The 20,970-nt window shown below is 37.7% G+C and overlaps 1 protein-coding gene across 1 annotated transcript in view; it reads right to left on the reverse strand.

The window, feature by feature from the left end:
* The window catches only part of LOC122801532 (interleukin-1 receptor type 1-like), a 1,281,849-nt gene that overhangs the window by 17,570 nt on the left and 1,243,309 nt on the right, over nt 1–20,970 (reverse strand). Inside the window, exon 10 of the mRNA XM_044070952.1 lies at nt 10,893–11,054. Coding sequence (XP_043926887.1) covers nt 10,893–11,054 — 162 coding nt within the window. The remainder of the gene's footprint in view (nt 1–10,892; nt 11,055–20,970) is intronic.

A 20,970-nucleotide genomic window follows, 5' to 3' on the forward strand; every position in this document is an offset into this window, starting at 1 on the left:
GCAACATCATCACATCTTACTGTCTAGGGGGAGGCCAAACAGGGAAAAGTGAACTGCATTGTGGGCAGACCGTATCCTTGATGTGAATGGCATGGGTCATCAGGGCAGGACATATGAGCTGGTTCGACACCATGCAATGAACATGATCAATGCTGCATGTTGAAGGGCAGCAGATGTAGCCAGGGGTCATGCCATCACCAGTAGAGGGTCTGCAATGGAACAACCACTCTCAGCCACTGAGGAATTCCTGGTAAACCTAGGCACATACGACAGCTCCCAGGCATCCATCACACCATACATCATGGATGTGGTTTCACAGTTGCCACAGCAGAGGAGAGTGCAGGTCAGCTTACTGGGATCAGCATTGTAATATTGTAGCAGTCAGTGTGTCAGGCTGTACATAGTTTTACGTGGGTTTTAGGTCTTTGTTTTTTGTGGTAGGAGGGTTTATCTTCAGTTGTACTCTCATACTCAGAATGAAACCAATACAACAAGTAACACAGTAACTACTGTAAATGTGAGACATGTGGCCATATTACCTTGTGCTGCAACATGCTTTCGTATTGACATTACCTCACCCTCAACTTTTCACAGGTCCATCAAGTATTGGCCAAGGCCATGGTCCTGCTCCTGGTAAGCATGACACTGATTTGTTAAGGAACATTTATATGCTATTAAAGTTAAGGGCCAGAATAATGCCCTATTTAAACATAATTTTGTGTGTAAACAGAGTGCATGTTTTATTTTCCATTCTGGAACAGGCACCTAAAGATCTTAGATGGGGTAATCACAGGAGTGTAGTTGAACAAAAAGAAACACTTTGGCAGTGACATTTAAGAGCAAATAAGCCTCCTGGTGTAAATGAGGCAATTACTCTACAATACCTTTTAGAAAACAAAAGGTTGAAAGGAAAATAAATTTGGCAGTGAAACGTGTATTTCAATATATTTGTTAAGACAGGTGTACTAGATTTTTACGTGTTGTTTTATCAAGTATATTTTCATATTGATTGAATAAAATGTAAATTTTACTGGTCAAGTTTTATTTGGTATACTTAAAGTGATTGTTATAAAGATCTTGAGTTGAATGTGTATTTTGTTCTGAGGAAGTCTTTATTGGACGAAGGTGAAGAAGAAAAATGTTTGACTGTTAATCCAGTTGTTATTATGAGTATTGGTGGATTTTTCATATGCAATAGTGCTGACTATGTGATTGGCTACCTGTGATGCATTCCACCTGCCTAGTATATCATTAACATCATTTAATGGTCATAGTTTAAGTTGAACAGGGGTCAAAACTAATTAATATGTCATTGGCTTTCAGACACACTCAGCACTGCAGTTTGCTGCACAAGCATGAGCCCCATACGTAAAAATAGCTTTACACGTAGTACTCACACCCTTGAGATTTCCACACCCAGTATAGCAGCATGCAGTGCAAACATGCGGAAGCACGCTGCCCTAAACTAAACAAAGCTTAGAAGCTAGTGCACACACACACCCCTGAAAGGGCACGCTCAGCATGGTGGCATGCCACACAAACAGGCACAGCTAAGCTGAAATAAGATTAGAAGTTATTGGACAGACCTTCCAGTGATGTCAACTACCTTCTCTGTAAACACCAACATAGTTCTCTGCCTACATGGAGGAGATATGCAATCAGTCACAATTGCCCCTTTATGCTATTCAGTAACTCCACCTCATTTGCATAGGGATCCATGCTTACAGCCTGGAAACTACATGCTTCAAAGCCCTACCACATTAGCAACAGCACCAATGTACCACTGCAGATACTCCACGCAGGGTCCTATAATACATTTCTGTCACATAATATTTTTTTCCATTTTTTTATAGCATGTTTGCACAAACATGCCCAGATTATTTAAAAAAAAATAAATTTAATTTAACTTATTTCCTTTAATTTTTCAGACACACGGAGCATAGTTTCTCTCATATTTGTACATAGTATGCCATTTCTGTCCATTTATCTACATTTTTAAAGCACCTTTTGTCTGCATTCCTGTACTTGGAATTTTTCCATGTACACTACAAACAGAGCTACCTATCTGCTTGCTGGATTGCTGCACCTGCTTCATTATCATGAGATTCACCTGCTTATGAGGTGATTTGCATGCATGGGAACTTCCTGAGTTGGTGCATGTAAGGGCACAGCCCAGCTGTGTTTACTGAATCTAAAACCTACTTTCGTTTAAGCAGCATTGGCATGATATCTATACGGTAAAAAAGACCATGTAAGCTTTATTAAATTCCCCCCAATGTTTTTTTTTTTTGTCATAATTTTCTAAAGTTTTGTTTTAGCGTTCTGGAAGTAGTTTCACCCAATCCAAGACTTGGGGCTTGGGAAACATGCTTACAGTACAAATAATTAATGTGGCAACTCTGCATTACCACATACAATAAACCTGGAATTAATCAAACTAATTTCAGTAATTCTGTGCTTAGAAAGAGACAGGCTAAATTATGAGTACACTGTTATACTGTTATACAAGTTTTTATGCAATCACAATACAATTTACAATTTAATTTATTAGTATTATACATTGATTACTTTAATTTTTTAGTGAAGTATATTTAATATTAGATTTTTATAGTTGACAATGGATTACGTATGCACTATTTTATTTGTGTTGTTTCATTAAGTACTTTTTCTTTAAATAATGAACTGATTATTTATCATGACTGCTTATTTAAATGTGTTGTTGGTGGGCAGTGCCTTTGGTTCTGAAGAAGTTTATGTAAAATTCTTAAGAAAAAACACTAATTTGAACAATATTTAATACTTCCTTCTTGTACTTTTGCTGTTCTGCTGTATACATGTGCTCTTGAGTATCACTTGTACCATATCTGTATAATTACAACTTATTAATCTTGTCTTATCTGTTTACTACCCATATCTAGTTCAAACTAATTGCTTTGTCTGACTCTAAAATACCATGTAAAAGAGAAGCCATTGTGCCTAATGGTGCAGCCTTTTAATAAAATGCAGGTTGAATAACACATTATTTTGAAAGCATACTATGTTTATCCATGCCTTATTTTCTTTTACTATTCCCACTGCAGTGTGTAGCTCCTTTACTGATGGTATAATGGAAAACAAAATATGTGAATTCTGAAATATCTGGTTCAAGCCATTGATTTATCTGAGCACAAAAATAACAAAAATAAACAAGTAAATAAATAAAAATAATAAAGAAAATAAACAATACATATCAAATGTAAAGCATACTGAAAACTAATATATACCAGGAGGCTGTACCTTATCTGTTTTCTTGTATACTTAATCATCTATTCCAATTAAGATAAACATGTCTAGAGCAGGAAATGAGTTTATAGTGTGAGTACAGCTGAATCACTCTCAGTAACGTTTAAGTTAAATGTTCAGGTTTAGCTCAAATGCCAATAAAAGATCTGCTGTATGTGTCCAATTCATCACTGTGGAAGCATAAATAAAAAAGTAGTCAAAGGATCACTGCTCAAAAGTATAACCTGTCTGGGCGACAATGCATCTATTAAAAATGTAGTTAGGGCCGTGCAACTGAATTATACTTATTTTTAGCAAACTTTGCTAGCCACACCCAAGAATATACCCAAGAAATGCCACACACAGGAGGGATGATCTTGTAAATCCTAGTACTTTATTTATTTATTTATTTATTTATTTTGCTAACAGGTGACTGTGTTGGCCAAACAACTCTTTTCAGCCATAACCTGGGCAAAGAGGTAGTGACTAGACACAATGGAACAGAGTTATTAACTTTTCTAAATGAACTACTGAATCCATCTTAATCAGTAGAAGTACATTTAACCTGAAATAATTTAAAAACTCTTTAGGCAAGCAGAAGGCATAGCAGCTCCCCCCATAACTGTTATGGACTACTGTCTGTATGAAGTCATGTCCTCCGTATAAACCCATATCCACATATTCTACAACTTCTATTCCAACAATGTCCACTATTGTCATTTCATTTTCAATTTCTTCATCTGATTTGTGGTATAATCATGATCATGGATTCTAGTTCTCTAATGGTGAAATGGCTGGGGCAGTAAAGCAACTGTCTAGCCAACTTCCCATTCTGTCCAGTTACTCCAGACTGACTTGAATGCATTTAGTTTCCTGCAACTATTTACCTAGATTTTTCCACTTGCAATTAAACTGAGCCAAAATAAGTAAAAAGATAAACAACTAACATGTTCTGCTGAATGGAACTTAACAGATAAATGTCTAGAGCATGGTGATATTCATGCATATATTTCAAACCTCTGGTCCATGCTTTGGGGGATAAAGGTCTAGCAGCACTGACTGTTAATGAATCTTCAAAGTTCAGCCTTGTTAAAAATTGTCAAATGTTTTATTGCACCCCTTTTTATGTTAGGTATTCCATATACAGTAGATATGGAAAACACAAGATAGGTTCTAATCACTGACTGCTTCCAGCTGGGGGTTCAAATTATCTTTAGTTAAAACTGTTAAAGATGTTCCTTAAAACCTTGTATTCTAGAATTATTTTCTTTGCAGTTTAGTGGTCAGAAACCCAAAATTACAGTGTAATTTAATCATTTCCATTTTCCAGCAATAGATCATGAATACCTCACCATCTTCTTTCTTTATAAGTCTGTTACGGTGTTAGAATGGACATGTCTCAGCCTACATGACAGAGGCAAAACATGCCCTTTTTTCAATTTGCTTTCTTTTTCAACATTCACAACATAGGTCTCAACCTCTTAAGAGGCCAATGTGGAACACAGACCCTAGCAATGTGTGACAAACAGTCAAAACGTGGAACATCCTTTTTTTGCACTGTGAAAACGCACCATTTCCATGGGGCGTGGTTGAAGTAGGCTTTTTTCCAGAAGTATTAAGTTAGCAAATACTCTACATTTGTAAAATTCAATAAGACAAACATGTTAATAAATAAAGTCAGCAGAAACCATTGATAAAATGCAATATACTCAGTAGAAAATCACTACATAGCAATATTCAAGTGCTGAGCCACCACTGTTCAATGCGGAATAGCAGAACAGTGCGTTAAATTAATCAGAAATGTGGAGCATTCCACACAATTTGGAGCACTTGGATGCTCAGCATACCCCTTATAGACACACACACACCCACACACACCCACACACACACACACACACACACACACACACACAAACACACACACACACACACACACACACACACACACACACACACACACACACACACACACACACCCTGCACCACTACTTCACTGACAAACACCTCGACACTTACCTGCTACATGGCCTCTCCCTTTGAAAGCAATTGGTGAATGTGTCCATGTGCCCTTTTGGGCTTGTTAATTAATGCAGCTAGTTGTGTTAATTTATTCAACTGAGCAATTCTTTGAATCCCTCAGCTGTATAAATCCTTCTGCACAGGCTTTTCCAGGCAAGAGCACATTACTATTTATCACATGCCACTCCCCCAGAGTGTTTCATTAGTATTGATGTGTCCCATGGAGACAGCCACTATGCTGATTCTACAGACTGCATAGAATCACTGAGGTAGGTCTGTTTAAGAATGCTAAAAGGCTACAGCCAGCTTTAAAACAGTAAAGTTAAGGATTATCACAAACAATAGCCCATTCTGAATCCCAGGGACAGTTTTCATTACCCATTAATTAATCTTGGATATATTTAAACATGAAAACTGAAGGAATGTTTTGAAAACATGGTGGAAATGTTTACATTTTGACAGTATCTGTGTAATAAAAATTGACCATTTGTATGCATTACTTGTGAAAATGACAAGACTGCAGTGGTGGTGCTGTGGTAGTGTTGTCGCCTCACAGTTAGGCATTGACCGTTCGATTCTCAGTTAGAGCGTCTTCTGTGTGGCGGCATGTGTGAATGGGTGTTCCTTTGTTGAAGGTTGTGCGTTAGGCCTGGCAAGCCAGCATGTAAAAATCTACTGCCAATCATTAGTGGACTGGAGTTCTGCTGTGGTGACCCCTAACTGGGAAAAGCCAAAAGACACAAACAAACTTGTGAAAATGACAAAAATGTCATTCATTCATTCATGTGGTCTTAACAGAAAATACACCATTAGTGTTATAAATAACAATGGAAACTGACCATGTATGGCTGAGAATTAATTGCAATTATGCATTTGCACTGCTCAGTACACAGAGTAAAAGCAAATTATGGGTGTGTGTGTGTGTGTGTGTGTGTCAGTTTTGTCTGTGCATATGTGTCTAAAAACTGTTAATTTCAATTATAAATGTGCATTAGAGTAAGTTCCAAGAAGATTGTGGTATCTCAGAAGCAAGGGAACAAAGTGCATTATATGCAATCATTATTTCAGAAAGGGCAGCTTTTAATTCATTACAGCCAAGTGTGCCTCCAGGCGTTCCTGAAGTTACCTCCTACTGTGCCTCTAGGCATCAAATATTGCTTGTTCATATTTGCATTAATAATTCCAAAACCATGCTACATACAAGGTATCAGGATACTTTATCTTGAAGCATACATGATGGCAAACACAATTGTATTGATATTTGACCTCTGTCAATGAGTATTTGTTAGAACTGTAAGGTGACAACTTAATTTTTTAAAGATTCAAGCCACACCCACTGGGAGTTAAAAGTACACACTCAAAAGAGCAGTATTGGAGGTAACACAAAAATCTACAGCTGTATGGCCAAGTCAAAATGAAATGCAGCATGAGGTCCAAATGGGTTTGCCAATCAAATTACTGTGAAAATCACTTTTGGCTAATTAGGGTGGATACAAAACACTTGCCACTTGATCATCTGCTGTGAAAAAATAATTTATATAGGTCCATATCATAGCCAGACAACAAAGAATATGCAAGCAATGGAGTCCATGACCCAATATTTTCTGTTCTGTCAAAACTATCATTCAGTGTCCTGAATCCTAACAAAACTCACATGCTCCTAGCAAATACCCAATGCTATTTTGAGGATACTTTGAGCAGTATGAGCTGTAGGAGAATAAAGAATATTTTGTTTATGTCTGAATATTTCTCTGAACGCTTAAGTCACATTTCAGCCAAAGCTAGGCCAAAAAACGAAAGGAAACTAACATAGCGTATAAAAGTACTCTATCATCTATACTATAAAAGTGAAGTATAATGTAAGTACTTATGAATAATATAGGCAGTGAAAAATTAAAATATTTCTTCATTGTATATAACATGGCAGTAGCATACATTAAAGTAAGATGTGCTTTATATACAGACTCATCTGTCTCCAGTCAGTGTACATTAATTTGCATAGCATCTTTCTGTGGCAAACTCATTTGCTGTGATGTGAGATGCCTGATGTGCTGTAAATGTAATAGAAAGCAAATATCATGCCCCTGTTTCAGCAGTCTAGTATGCATATGACATTTTAAACTAGTAGACATAAGGGAAAAAAGGTTAAACAGATTAGTAGAAATTTATATGTAAGTAGCATTTATTACTCAAGTTAAAAAGATCATAAGTGAATGAATGGACAAGAATGTCAGGGATCACAATACAGAATAATACTGCTATTATATCAAAGCACTACCATTAGGAATATTTGTTTTTCTTTCCTGTTATGTCAATCAGTGAGTGAATAGTCCATATTTAATTTGTATTTTGTACCACATTTAATAGATATGAAGAAACTGCAGACTGTGGTGAGTTGTACGTAGGTGGAGTTTTGTGAATAATGTTGTGTGCCTTTGTGCTTATAGTTTGCTAAAGTAAAGTTTTTGTTAAGAAATACGAAGGGTTTTGTGTGGTGAATTTCAACATGATTCTTCTGATTTAAATATGCCATCGATTGTGTGCTGCTTAGTTCAGAACATGATGGATAGTGTGCATCTTCTCCTTTTCATACCTCTCAGTTATATCTCATTATGATGGCCATTCCTTATTTTGAGCTTTAAAATATAAAAATTAGAAAAAAAAATAATTTTTGAACTTTCCAGACACATAGTCACATGAAGAGAGACATAAGATTAAATGTGCTCATCTTTCTGTGCCCTGCAATGTGTTCTTTTGAAAGTTTTGCAATGGCGCAAAAACTAGTAGCGGCATGCAATTGGCCACATTTTGTTTCTCCTCATTAGCTCCCTTTGTATCAGGAACAGATACTTGATTGGCTTGTATACGGCAATGTCAATTGGCTTTAATTGCAGTATACCAGCCAGTCAAAATTAGTAAAGCAGAGTCACCACTGTTCAATGCGGAACAGTGGAACAATGAATTAAATCAATCACAAATGCATTCCACACAATCCAGAGCACTTGGATGTTAAGATTCCCAATGTTACATTCTCAGATTTCCTTACTGATTTTATTAAAGTGATATAAAGCATGCATATAATGGTGACCAAAATATTATAAAGTATGCATAACAGAATGAAATGCTTTTTGAAAGAATTATTTGTTGGAAGGAAATTTTTATATGAAGAACTGGGCTGTTATTCTTCAGCATTACATAAATACATTGGTGTGCACTTTCAATTTTAGCCATGGAAGTTTTGCTTTTGTAGATGAAAGTATGGAAAATTAAGGGAGGCATGGCAAATTAAATACCAAAGGAACAGTGTGGGAGAGCCTGGGAATTGTTCAGGACCTATAGCTTTGAATACTTAACAAAACCTTACAATTTACTTTACATTATGTGTGCTACAAAAGACTTCACAGTGGCACACATTTAGCACAAATCAGAGTAATTTGGCAAAAAATGAAAAGCTGACAAATTTCCATGGACATTTAAGAAGTCAGAGGCTGACAGCATTGTCAATATTGCTAAATTAAGAAAAAGCACATAATTTATTATTTGTAAATGATGCCACATTTCAAGGACACCTAATGATCTGTGGGGAAACATGAAATAGATCATGAAGCAAAATCACATCACTACTGTAAAAGTATAATAAGAGATTGCTGTTCATATTTATTATGGCACTTTGTAAAACACAATTGAGTGAAATTAATTTTATAAACATGGACTACCTGCTAATATGGATTTTGTGTGATAACAGCCTGCATGCATTGATTGAAGTAAGCATAAAAAAGGTGAACCTTAAATATGAATGACATTTGTCATAAATACAGCATGTAAAAGACTGGAGCAGAAAGTCTCTGAATGAATAGGGAAAGAGATGTATTACATATTAAACATAATGCTGCTGTAAATGTAAGTCTTTCAGTGTTTTGTTGCTAAATGTATATTTTTCCCTTTGTGCTACCTGTGATGTCCAGTTAATATCCCACCGGACTGCCAACAATAATGTGACACCCCCCACTTAAAACCCGGGTCACAAATTAAGGATCCTCAATCTTCACCACTGACTCCAGTGGAAACACCAGAGCACAGAACATACAAGAGTAACATTCCACAATTTCCCTTAAGAGCACAACAGGAACATACTTTATTTCCTGTGACTAGACTATATACCTCTGTCCACCCCAAATTTAATCTCTTATTACACATTTCAGAGTAATGTGTTCCAGTTTAAGACCTCTGACTCACTCACACTCAAAATAAATTCAAATCTCACACATTCAAACACTTATAGGAAGCATGATACAGATTTGCAGCTGTGCCCCTCCCCAATACAAATGGTAAACACTGCCACCAGAGTCAGACAGGTCTGCATGTCCTCCAGCGGGTGATAAATTGTTAAAAATTAAATATCAAAATAAATGATAGCTATGATGAGGAGCAGCCAGGCATTCGAGGTGACCTAGCAAGTATCAAACAAGTATAAGCACTCTCTAATTTCTAAAGAATATACTGATTGTCCAGCCACAATATAAAGTAATGAAAAAACATTTAATAAGTAACATGATTACAAGAATGTAAATCAATAATTTTCAATAAATACCAGAATTCAATCACCAGAAATATAAAATTAAACTGTAGGACAGAATTCCATCATTTTATAAAAACTCTAGCTAAATAACTAAACTCTCCTAATCTAACTTGAGATTATTGTCCCTGATCTAATAATTCTTACAGTTTTTGGTGAGTCCTTTTTCGGGTATCAACTGCACAGCACTGTAACTGACTGCAACTCTTAATTAACTGCTGCTCTTAACTAACTGCCCTTCAACTGACTTCCGCAGCATCTTAAAGAGACCAGGATAACAGTCTCAACTGTCTCATTTTAAAAATAATAATTAACTGTTTAAAAAGGTTCTATTTCCTGTCAATCTGTTCAAAAAATCACATATCAACCAGGAACATTGTAGTAACATCACCTACTGATCAGCTGATTCTCCACAGACAGTTTAAACTTTAGAATATCCCTCACAAACATGTGCAATTAGAAATGTATCAAAACACTGACAGATTATTTAAACATTTTGTATAAACAGGGAAATACTCAACATTTTAAAAACGTATTTACATTTTCATAATTAGACATGTTGGCATACAATGCAAGTTAATCTGAGCATATACACAACTCTCCTGCCAAACATGCTAACACAGATGACAGTGTTTTAATTTTCTTCACACTACCCATAAAAATCACTCAGGTCTAACATGCTATGTTACTATTAATGTATTTTCACTACTTTGCCCTGATGTATGTTATGAGAAAATGTTATATAAGTAAGACTGTGATTCCAATAAGCTGCAGAAATGCATATATGCTTGTATAACACAAAATACAGTGGTATATAGTATTCCTCATATTCTAAGGTACAGAGGTATATGATTTAGTATACACAAATCACAATGTGTTGGAAGTCTACCCCCACTGGAGGAATGCAGTGGTGAAGTCTCCCTGGAAAAATATTTTAAAACTGTAACAGCAAGTTTCAGAGTTCTTTGCAGTAGAAACTGACACACCTGACAGGGATACATGATATACTAGCTCTGCAGAGAAAGCTCTGTCTTACCTGATCCAGCTGGTTCATCCCTGCCAAATATGAAGAGCTTATAACCACATTTTCCTTCTAAGATATGAGGGAGAATCTCCAGAGCAAAGAAGTCTGCCTTTGTAGGTGCACTCTTATTCTCCGCCTTTGGGTATAATACATAAGCATCATAAAGCTTCCCATCTGTAAGTAGAAGAATACATAGGTGACATTTAGTACTAATATGGCACAAAAATACCATTATAAGCAGTGATGCAGAAAGACTCTGGCTCATCTAGAAATATTTTAACAGCATAAAACTGCCAAAAGTAAACAGCTGTTCTCAGAAATTTGTTTAGAGAGGTTCTGGTATAAGAGGAGTATGAAGACATTATATATATAAAATGGAGAATATACCTATCTGCCTACAGACATACATACATGTACTGTATATACATACATACACACATGCATACATACATACTGTCATGCTGCCACCCAGCTATCTGGAATTTTGTAAATAGTTCTAAGTCATTTGTGTATATTGATTTGATTTATAAAGAACTGCATGTTATGTACTGAGCTAAAATGTAACCACAGCATGTCCTGCTGACTTAGAACAGAAATACATATAAACTATATACCTGTGCAAATGTATGTTTCAATAGTAGAAACTGTGACATACAGACTTAACTTGCAAAACTTTAAGACAATACGTTTGTAGGTCATATGGGCATAAAACATACAAAGAGATGTATTATGCAGAACTTTTATTGGCCTGGGATTTCCAGAAATGTAAGATGGTACTGCAGGACCTGTGAGCAGTGCCAAAAGGTAGGCTAGTCAGGAGACAAGTTGAAAGCTCCTTTGATGCTTTATGCTTTTGCCTGTGATTGAGTATCCATTTCAGAGGGTAGCTATGGATATTGTGGGACCTCTGAGTACCCCAAGTTCCACAGAGAAAAAATATATTCTAGTGGTAGTAGATTATGCTACCAGATACCCTGAGGTGGTGGCTTTGTCCTCCATTAAGGCACTAAAGGTGGCAAATGCTTTGTTAGAAATTTTAAGCAGGGTAGGTTTTCCAAAAGAAATACTGACTGACAGAGGTGCCAATTTCATGTCAGACCTGCTGGCTTGTCTGTGGAAGCACTGTGGGGTGAAGCACCTAAAGACCACCCCCTATCATCCTCAAACTAATGGGCTTGTTGAGAGGTTAAACTCGACACTCAAAATTATGCTACTGGCATTTGCAGACCAGTTCAATAGGGAGTGGAACAAATATTTGCCCCACCTGTTTGTTTACAGAGAGGTGCCAGAGGAATCCACAGGTTTTTCACCCTTTGAGTTGCTGTATGGGCATCGGGTGAAGGGACCTCTAGATTTGATTCGCAATGAATGGGAGGGTAAGTATGAATCTCACAAGGAATCTGTTGTGGCATATGTCCTAAACCTCAGGACAAGGCTCAGGGAACTCATGGGCTTGGCCCAGGGGTACCTGGCAGAAGCCCAACAGCAGAAAAAGGTGTGGTATGACAGGAATGCCCCAGCTAGAGAGTATGCTGTAGGGCAGCAGGTAATGGTCCTCATTCCTGTCAGACACAACAAGCTGCAGGCAGCATGGGAGGGACCCTACAAGGTAGTAAGGAAGGTAAGTGATCTTAACTACATGGTAGAACAGGGGCATAAATTATACCATGTTAACATGATGAAACCTTACCATGATAGGGAGGCCCTTGGGCTGAGTATTTGCAGTGGATGGCAGGAGGAGTCTGAGGGGGATCTGGTGAATGATCTCCTCAGTGAGACTTAAACTGTCACCTCAGTGGAAGGGGGAGCAATGTCCCAGCAGCTATCCCCTACCCTTGTTCAAGAAATCTGAGCAGTGTTACCGGAGTTTGGGGGCATGTTCAATGGGAAACCAGGGTGTACCTACCTGGTGTAGCACCCATGTGAATACAGGACCCCAAAGGCCTATTAAGCAGGCCCCTTATAAGGTACCTGAGGCAGTCAAACAGAGTCTAAGGGAGGAGATACAGGAAATCTTGGAACTAGGGGAAATTCAGGACTCCAGCAGTCCCTGGGCCTCCCCAGTGGTGCTGATACCAAAGAAGGATGGAAGCACCAGGTTCTGTGTGGACTACAGGAAATGAAATAGTCACACAGAGTCAGATGCTTACCCCATGCCTAGGACAGATGAAGCCCTAGACAAGCTGAGTGGGGCTAAGTATCTTAGCATTACTGATCATACCAAGGGTTACTAATAGGTACCCTTGACTCCCAGTGCTAGAGAGAGGTCAGCCTTTCTGACTCCTTTTGGTTTGTATGAGTTCACAAAGATGCTCTTTGGGATGAAACATGCCCCAGAGACTTTCTAGAAGCTGGTAGATTGTATCCTAGCAGGGGAAGGAGATTTTGCCTTTGCTTATCTAGATGATATTGCCATCCACAGCCATTCCTGGCAAGAGCACCTTCAGCATGTCAGGGAGCTGGGCAGACAACAGAGGGAAGGGTTGACTATTAAGCCCAGCAAATGTCAGGTGAGTATGGCAGAGGTCTCCTACCTGGGACATAGAGTAGGGAGTGGTAAGATAAGTCCAGAACCTGCCAAAGTGGAAGTCATTCAGGCACGGTCTGCCCCTGTTATCCAAAAAGCAAGTGAGGGCATTCTTAGGGACAGCAGAGTACTACAGAAAGTTTGTCCCCAATTATAGTACCATAGCTGCTCCCCTCACAGACCTAACAAGGAAAAACATGCCAGATAAGGCAGTGTGGACCACAGCATGTGAGCAGGCATTCCAGAAGCTTAAAGAAGCTTTGGGAGGACCCACTGTGTTAGCCAGTTCAGATTACAGCAAAGAATTTGTTGTGCAGGTGGATGCTTTGAACCATGGAGTGGGGGCTTTACTCAGCCAAGTTTCCTCATAGGGAGAACAGCACCCAGTTGTATATCTCAGCCATAGGCTCCAAGCCAGGGAAGAATGCTATGCAGCTGTAGAAAAGGAATGTCTAGCTATATTGTGGGCACTGCAGAAACTTCAGCCTTATCTGTATGAAAGGAAATTTACTGTAGTTACAAACCATAATCCTGTAACATGGCTACATCGAGCCAACCAGCAAAATGCCAAGTTACTAAGGTGGAACCTAGGGTTGCAAGCATATGATATGACAGTGCAGCACTGCAATGCAGTTAGCAATGCCAACACAGATGGGCTCTCAAGACAGGAAATGGGGTAAGGTATTTCCATATAGACTCAATCTTCTCAAGCAATGTTTCTCAAGGGTCACTTGAAAAACTAACTTGAGTTATTTTTTTTTTTTGGGGGGGGGAGTTCACGCTGCCAGCCCAACTATCTGGAATTTTGGAAATAGTTCTATGTAATTTGTGAATATTGATATGATTTGTACAGAACTGTATGTTATGTACCGAGCTAAAATGTAACCACAGCATGCCCTGCTGACTTAGAACAGAAATGCTTATAAACTGTATACCTGTGCAAATGTATGTTTTAATAGTGGAAACTGGGTCAAACAGAGTTAACTTGCAAAACTTCAAGAAAATATGTTTAAATTAAATTATTTTATGATTGTGTTATAAAAGTTAGTTTCAATACAGCAAGGAGATGGGATGTCTAGAACTAGGGTGGCTTCTGCATTGTTTTGTAAGTGTTTTATTGTTTTATGTCTTCTAGCAACTGTGAGGATCTGAGAGATATGTATTTCTTACACAGAGATGTTAAACTCTGTTAAGTTTCTGTTTAGCCTGGGAACTGAAATCAGGTGGCAAAGAGTGATGTCATCCAAGCTGGCCCAGCAGTAATGTTTGATATTAATTTGGGAACTCTCAGAGAGAGACTGTGTATTTTGTATATTGTCTTGGACCTAGCAAAAACATCCACTCATCATCACCATCTGCATTTGCCTTTGCTATTAGTAAGTAACTAGGGTACAGAAATTTCTTTTAGATATACTTAAGAATATAGTAAAGATTAGTTTACATGTTTTCTGTATTTATTTGAGACTGTCCTGCAATGTGGTTTTAAAATATTTCCTGTGATTTTGAACTCTGAAGTTACTGTGTTTGTGTATTAAGTATTGTCTTGTTCATTTATTATTTATTATTAACTATATTTAAACCTACCTTTGTGGCTGATATTAGTGGGACATATTTAAGCTCTGAGAGTACTTGCATATGTATTTGGTGACACTGTGTGTGTGTTTTATTTAAATCTAATCTCAAAGTCTGTGTGTGTCAGCTACTTGGGCAGGGGCACAAAGCACTGGTTGAACAGAGAGGGTGCTGGAGGTTTTGGCTTGACAACTCAGCTGAGATCTCAACCCTATAGCTGTGCCAGTCGGGAGTCTTACTGGGGATCTGGAGAAAGAAAGAGAAACCAGCTCAGACTGACTGTGGTCTCTGTGTGCTCTTAAAGGAAATTGCACTTTACTGTGTGTGTACTTGTCATCCTCCCAATGTGTACATTCCCTAGTGAGGATTGAGGCTCCTTGTTTCTGGGCCAGTGCAGGGGTGTCACACATACCAACATACATACATACATATTTGAGCCAACAGAACTATTAGGCAGTTTATCTAGATACTATGCCTGAATTTCTATTAAGCAATCTGCTGATATCCTGTGCCCTCCTGTATCTTTCCATCCTCCCCTTGCTACATTCTTTTAGAAGGCCTCTAATGACTGATACTCCAAACATTCATTCATACAACATATACCACATATATAGCACCATCTCAATTAAATAATTCTTCTTTACTATTTCTTGTATTATTTAACTGAAGTCATTGCATCTTGACATCCCTCCCCCCATCATCCTCAAATATATACCCTTAAAATCTGTTTTCTTGATTCTGTGGGCCTAACTCATATCTCTTCTGTGCCTCCCAGTCTTTAGAACTCCTACTTATAGTTTAGCCCCTCCATGCTTATTTATAATTTTGCTTTCATGCGCATATTCTTTATGACTATTACATCTCTGGTGATGTGCAGAGCTGTAGCAACTACAGAGGGATTAAACTGATCAGTCACAGCATGAAGTTATGGGAAAGAGTAGTGGAAGCTATGTTAAGAAGGGACGTGATTATTAGTGATCAGCAGTATGGTTTCATGCTGGGAAAGAGCACTACAGATGCGATGTTTGCTCGGAGAGTGTTGATGGAGAAGTACAGAGAAGGTCAGAAGGAGTTGCATTGTGTTTTTATAGACATGGAGAAAGCATATGACAGGGTGCCTAGAGAGGAGTTGTGGTATTGTATGAGGACATCAGGAGTGTCAGAGAAGTATGTAAGAGTGGTACAGGATATGTATGAGGGTAGTGTGAAAGCAGTGAGATCTGCGGTGGGAGTGATGGATGGGTTTAAGGTGGAGGTGGGGTTACATCAAGGATCAACTCTGAGCCTTTTCTTATTTGCAATGGTGATGGACAGGTTAACAGACAAGATCAGACAGGAGTCCCCATGGACTATGATGTTTGCAGATAACATTGTGATCTGTAGTGAGAATAGGGAACAGGTGGAGGAGACCCTGGAGAAATGGAGATATGCTCTAGAGAGAAGAGGAATGAAGGTCAGCAGGACTAAGATAGAATATATGTGCGTGAATGAGAGGGAGGATAGAGGAATGGTGAGGACGCAAGGAGTAGAGGTGGCGAAGGTGGATGAGTTTAAATACTTGGGATCAATAGTTCAGAGTAATGGTGAGTGTGGAAGAGAGGTGAAGAAGAGAGTACAGGCAGGATGGAGTGGGTGGAGAAGAGTGTCAGGAGTGATTTGTGACAGACGAGTACCAGTAAGAGTGAAAAGAAGGTCTACAAGAGGGTAGTGAGACCAGCTATGTTATATGGGTTGGAGAGAGTGGCACCAACAAAAAGGCAGGAATTTGAGCTGGATGTGGCAGAGTTAAAGATGTTAAGATTTGCACTGGGTGTGACGAGGGTGGACAGGATTAGGAATAAGTATATCAGAGGGTCAGCCCAGGTTGGAAGGTTTGGAGACAAAGCCAGAGAGGCAAGATTATGTTGGTTTGGACATGTGCTGAGGAGGGATGCTGAGTATATTGGGAAAAAGATGCTAAGGATGAAGCTACCAGGTAACAGGAAAAGGGGAAGGCCTAAGATAAGGTTTATGGATGTGGTAAGAGAGGACATGCAGGAGGTTGGTGTGACAGAGCAAGATGCAGAGGACAGGAAGAAATGGAAACAGGTGATCCGCTGTGGCGACCCCTAATGGGAACAGCCGAAAGATGATGATGACATCTTTGTCCTTCAGCAGTCTTCAGAACTTCACAAAGTAATCCATATTAGACCTGGCCACAGACTCTATCTGCTGTATTATGTATTTAGCATATCACATTAATTTGCATTAACTATTAGTTAACTCCTCTACATCCATTTAGTTAGTTCCACCAGACACTTTGCTAGACTAATTTACTCTATCTTCACCTATATTCCTTACCTTGGTCTCATCCACAAACATGCTTATCCTTTTCTCAGTCCCCTGAGATATATCCAAACTGAATGCAAAGAAAAGCAACCATTCTGGCAAAAAAACTTGGTTGCACACCACTACTCGCTTATTGTTTGTCTTCTACAAATAGTAATTCCTTTATTACTACCATTTCTCTTTTAGGTTCTACAAGCCTTCTTTTACATCTGCACTCTTATTCTGACCTACTGCAACCCATTAACTAGCTTTGTAATCTCATCTATGGCACTGACTTGAATGTATTTTGAAAACATAACTATATCATGTTTTCCAATATGCTGTAATCCAGTTTTGCAAGCCAGACAAAAAAAATGGATTGAACTGGAATGACAGCATTTCCTGTTAACAAAAATATACTGCATCATACCTTGGAAATGGCTATCCTCCAGGTATGGCATCAGTCTTTCTGCTAGAATTTTCTATTACCTTGCACATCACTGAGGTTAGGCTTACTAGTATATAAACCAAATAACTGTAGCAAACTGGTGAAAATGAAAATTAAAAAACACAAATTCACCAGTAGGACTAGTAGACACAAGTTTATTTTTCAGGCTAAGTGCTTCCATCAAAGTAAAACTGGCTTCCTCAGAACAATATACAAACAGTCATGTGGATTTAAATATATTACACTGTGACAGGATAGGTGAGGAATCCCACCAGTCAAACAAAAGATCTCTTGAATAAATTAATACCTTAAAGGCATACACTATAAACACTAAAAATACAATAAAATACATTTCTGTAAAGAAATTATATAAAATTAAACCCTTTCCGCTATTTCTTTTAAAGCAGGCAAGATAGATATAAAATCATTTAATCCTGGACACAGATTAGCTGCCAAATGAAGCTGCCACATCAGTTCACATTATAATGACATCAGAAATATACTTTGTAAGAATTGGAACATTTTTAGTGGTGACCCTAATATTTTACAAGCAGTGGGTGAACAGCCTATTTTTTGTACTAAAGTGGGCCGCAACTTGAAACTTACCTTGGAAGGTAACATAAACAATAGTAGTGAAAAAATGAATGAATTCACCAAAGCCTGTGGTTGTTGTACGCAGTGTAGATATATACTATCGGACGCTAGTTTGAAACTTGATAATATCAACCAGGACACAGTGTTTTTCAAAAAAGGTAACTGTCAGACTAGCAAAATAGTTTATCTGGCATTGTGTAATTCCTGCCAGGGGTTTTATGTTGGGAAAACTGAGAGGGCTCTCAGGTCCAGGATATATGAACACTTATATGACATTAAGAATTCAAAAGAAACCGATGCCTTATTTAGGCATAGAAAATATGTGTTAATTTCTCTGGATTTAAGTTTGGGATATTAGATACCATTGAAATAAACCCCAGGGGTGGCAACTGGAAAAACACTTTAAACAAGAGGTAACTGATGTGGCAGCTTCGTTTGGCAGCTAATCTGTGTCCAGGATTAAATGATTTTATATCTATCTTGCCTGCTTTAAAAGAAAGAGCAGAAAGGGTTTAATTTTATATAATTTCTTTACAGAAATTTATTTTATTGTATTTTTAGTGTTTATAGTGTATGCCTTACTAGTATATAATCCATAAACTTAACCCAACTTACTTTCTTGTAGTTACATAGACCTATAAACTTTTTTCCAGCACTGCTCACAGAACTGTAGAACATCTCTTTCAGAGGTGTTGTCAATGTGAATGTCCATTTTATGGTTACTTGGTTGATGTATTCAGCCTTTGGTTTTAGCTTTGTTTAGCCAGGCAAATCCTGATTCCACCCTCCTGGAGCTGCTCATGACCTCTGTCTGTCACTCCTCCAGCCTTCCCTTTCTGCTGTCCTCCTTATTTCATGATGAATAAGGCAAAAATATATTCAGCACCTCATCATGATTTCTGTTTTCTGTTATCTCCCCCTCTCCCTTGATTAGAATCATATTTATGCCCTCTTTTTTCTCTCGCCTTTAAAAACTGTTCCTCCCCTTACATGAGTCCTGCTGCTAATACAGCTCTTTCTGCATGAACTAATATTACCATTTTAAACTGCAACAACGATACCCAAAAAACTGCAACAACCAGATCCAAACCAAATTCTGGAACGAACAGATGAAAACACATAAATAGTAAAATTAGAATATTTATTCTTTCTGTAGCGCCTCGGTGTTACCACCTTCATGGAATATCAATTAATTTCTAAATCACACTTATATAGCCATAAAAATCTTTAACACCAGTCAATTAAACAATTAAATAATTAAATACATTTAATATTTAAAGTAAACACTTCCAATTTAACTCATTGTTTAGTCCCTTAGGGATCATTGTATTATACTTTAAAATATAAATACATTCTTTATATAATAATTTTTGTTTCAATACATCCCCATTCTCCCACATACAATCAACCTGTTCTAAAATAGTGGCTTTCAAAAAATTAACATTTTCTTTATGATGGGTTTTAAAATGTAAGAAAATTGTTTTATCTTCTCTCTGATGTCTAACATCTCTCAAGTGTTCCATAAACCTCACCAAATGATAAAATGTTCTGACTCTGAAGAAGCCCAATGTTATGGGTGAAAGCGCTAAGTCAGTGATTCTACATTTGCAATAAAGCTGTGGTTTTATCGAGTCACGGATCTTTTTATTCTTACTAGTGTTTGTTCAACTTGGTGGTCTGACCTTAACGATTATGTCAACCCCGAGTTTATTTTTTTCTAAAAGAAGGTATATATAGACCTCTTCAAGCATGTGAACTATCCTTGTTCTGATGAAGTCATTGTCTATGATGAAAGCGCTTAACAACTAATGGATTTTGCTGGTGTTTGATTCAAATAAAGTGGAGTTTTCCTTGATGGCTACTGGGTGCATTACTTTTGGTTACTGTTCCATAAACCTAGCATGAAATGTACGTTTCATTTCGCCTATATAAAATAACTTGCAAGGGCAAAACAATACATATATGACACCTTTACTTTCACACGTATATGTACCTCTAACATCAAATTTAGTATTGTTAATATATTCAACCTTCTCTACTGTATGTGTGCAAATTCTACACCTCCCACATTTCAATGTGCCCATATTGTTTAATGGTCTAGCAGGATTAAATGCTGGTATACTAAAATCTCCATGAACCAACATATTTTTTAAACTTTTCCCCTTAGCAAACGAGAAAAGGGGTTGATTCAGCAAGATGGTACCCAAACATTTATCTTGTACTAAATACTTCCAACAATATTTGATTAACCTAACTATTTCATCACTTTTAATATTATATGTAGAAACAAAATATACAGGGTCGATTTTATTACCGTTTTGAACACTATAAACATGTTCCCCTGTATAACCATTTCATTCCTTACTTATTTCACTTTCATCACCTAAAACTTTTTTCACTGCCATGCCTACAGCCACTGAATCATATCCCCTTTGCAAAAACATTTTAGTTGTTGTCCTTATTTCTTGTTGTAAAACATTATTACCTGAACAAATCCTGGAAACCTCAAAAATGCTCCATATGGGAGAGCTTTTATCACATGGGGTGCATGGCATCTCGAAGCATGTAAATACTGTCCACCATCTATGAATTTCCTATGTGTCCTACTAACCACTTATCCAGTTGTTTTACCCTCCAAGATC

The sequence above is a fragment of the Protopterus annectens genome, chromosome 5.part0, assembly GCF_019279795.1.
Source record: "Protopterus annectens isolate FY-2018-M chromosome 5.part0, PAN1.0, whole genome shotgun sequence".
NCBI classification, from domain to species: Eukaryota; Metazoa; Chordata; order Ceratodontiformes; family Protopteridae; genus Protopterus; species Protopterus annectens.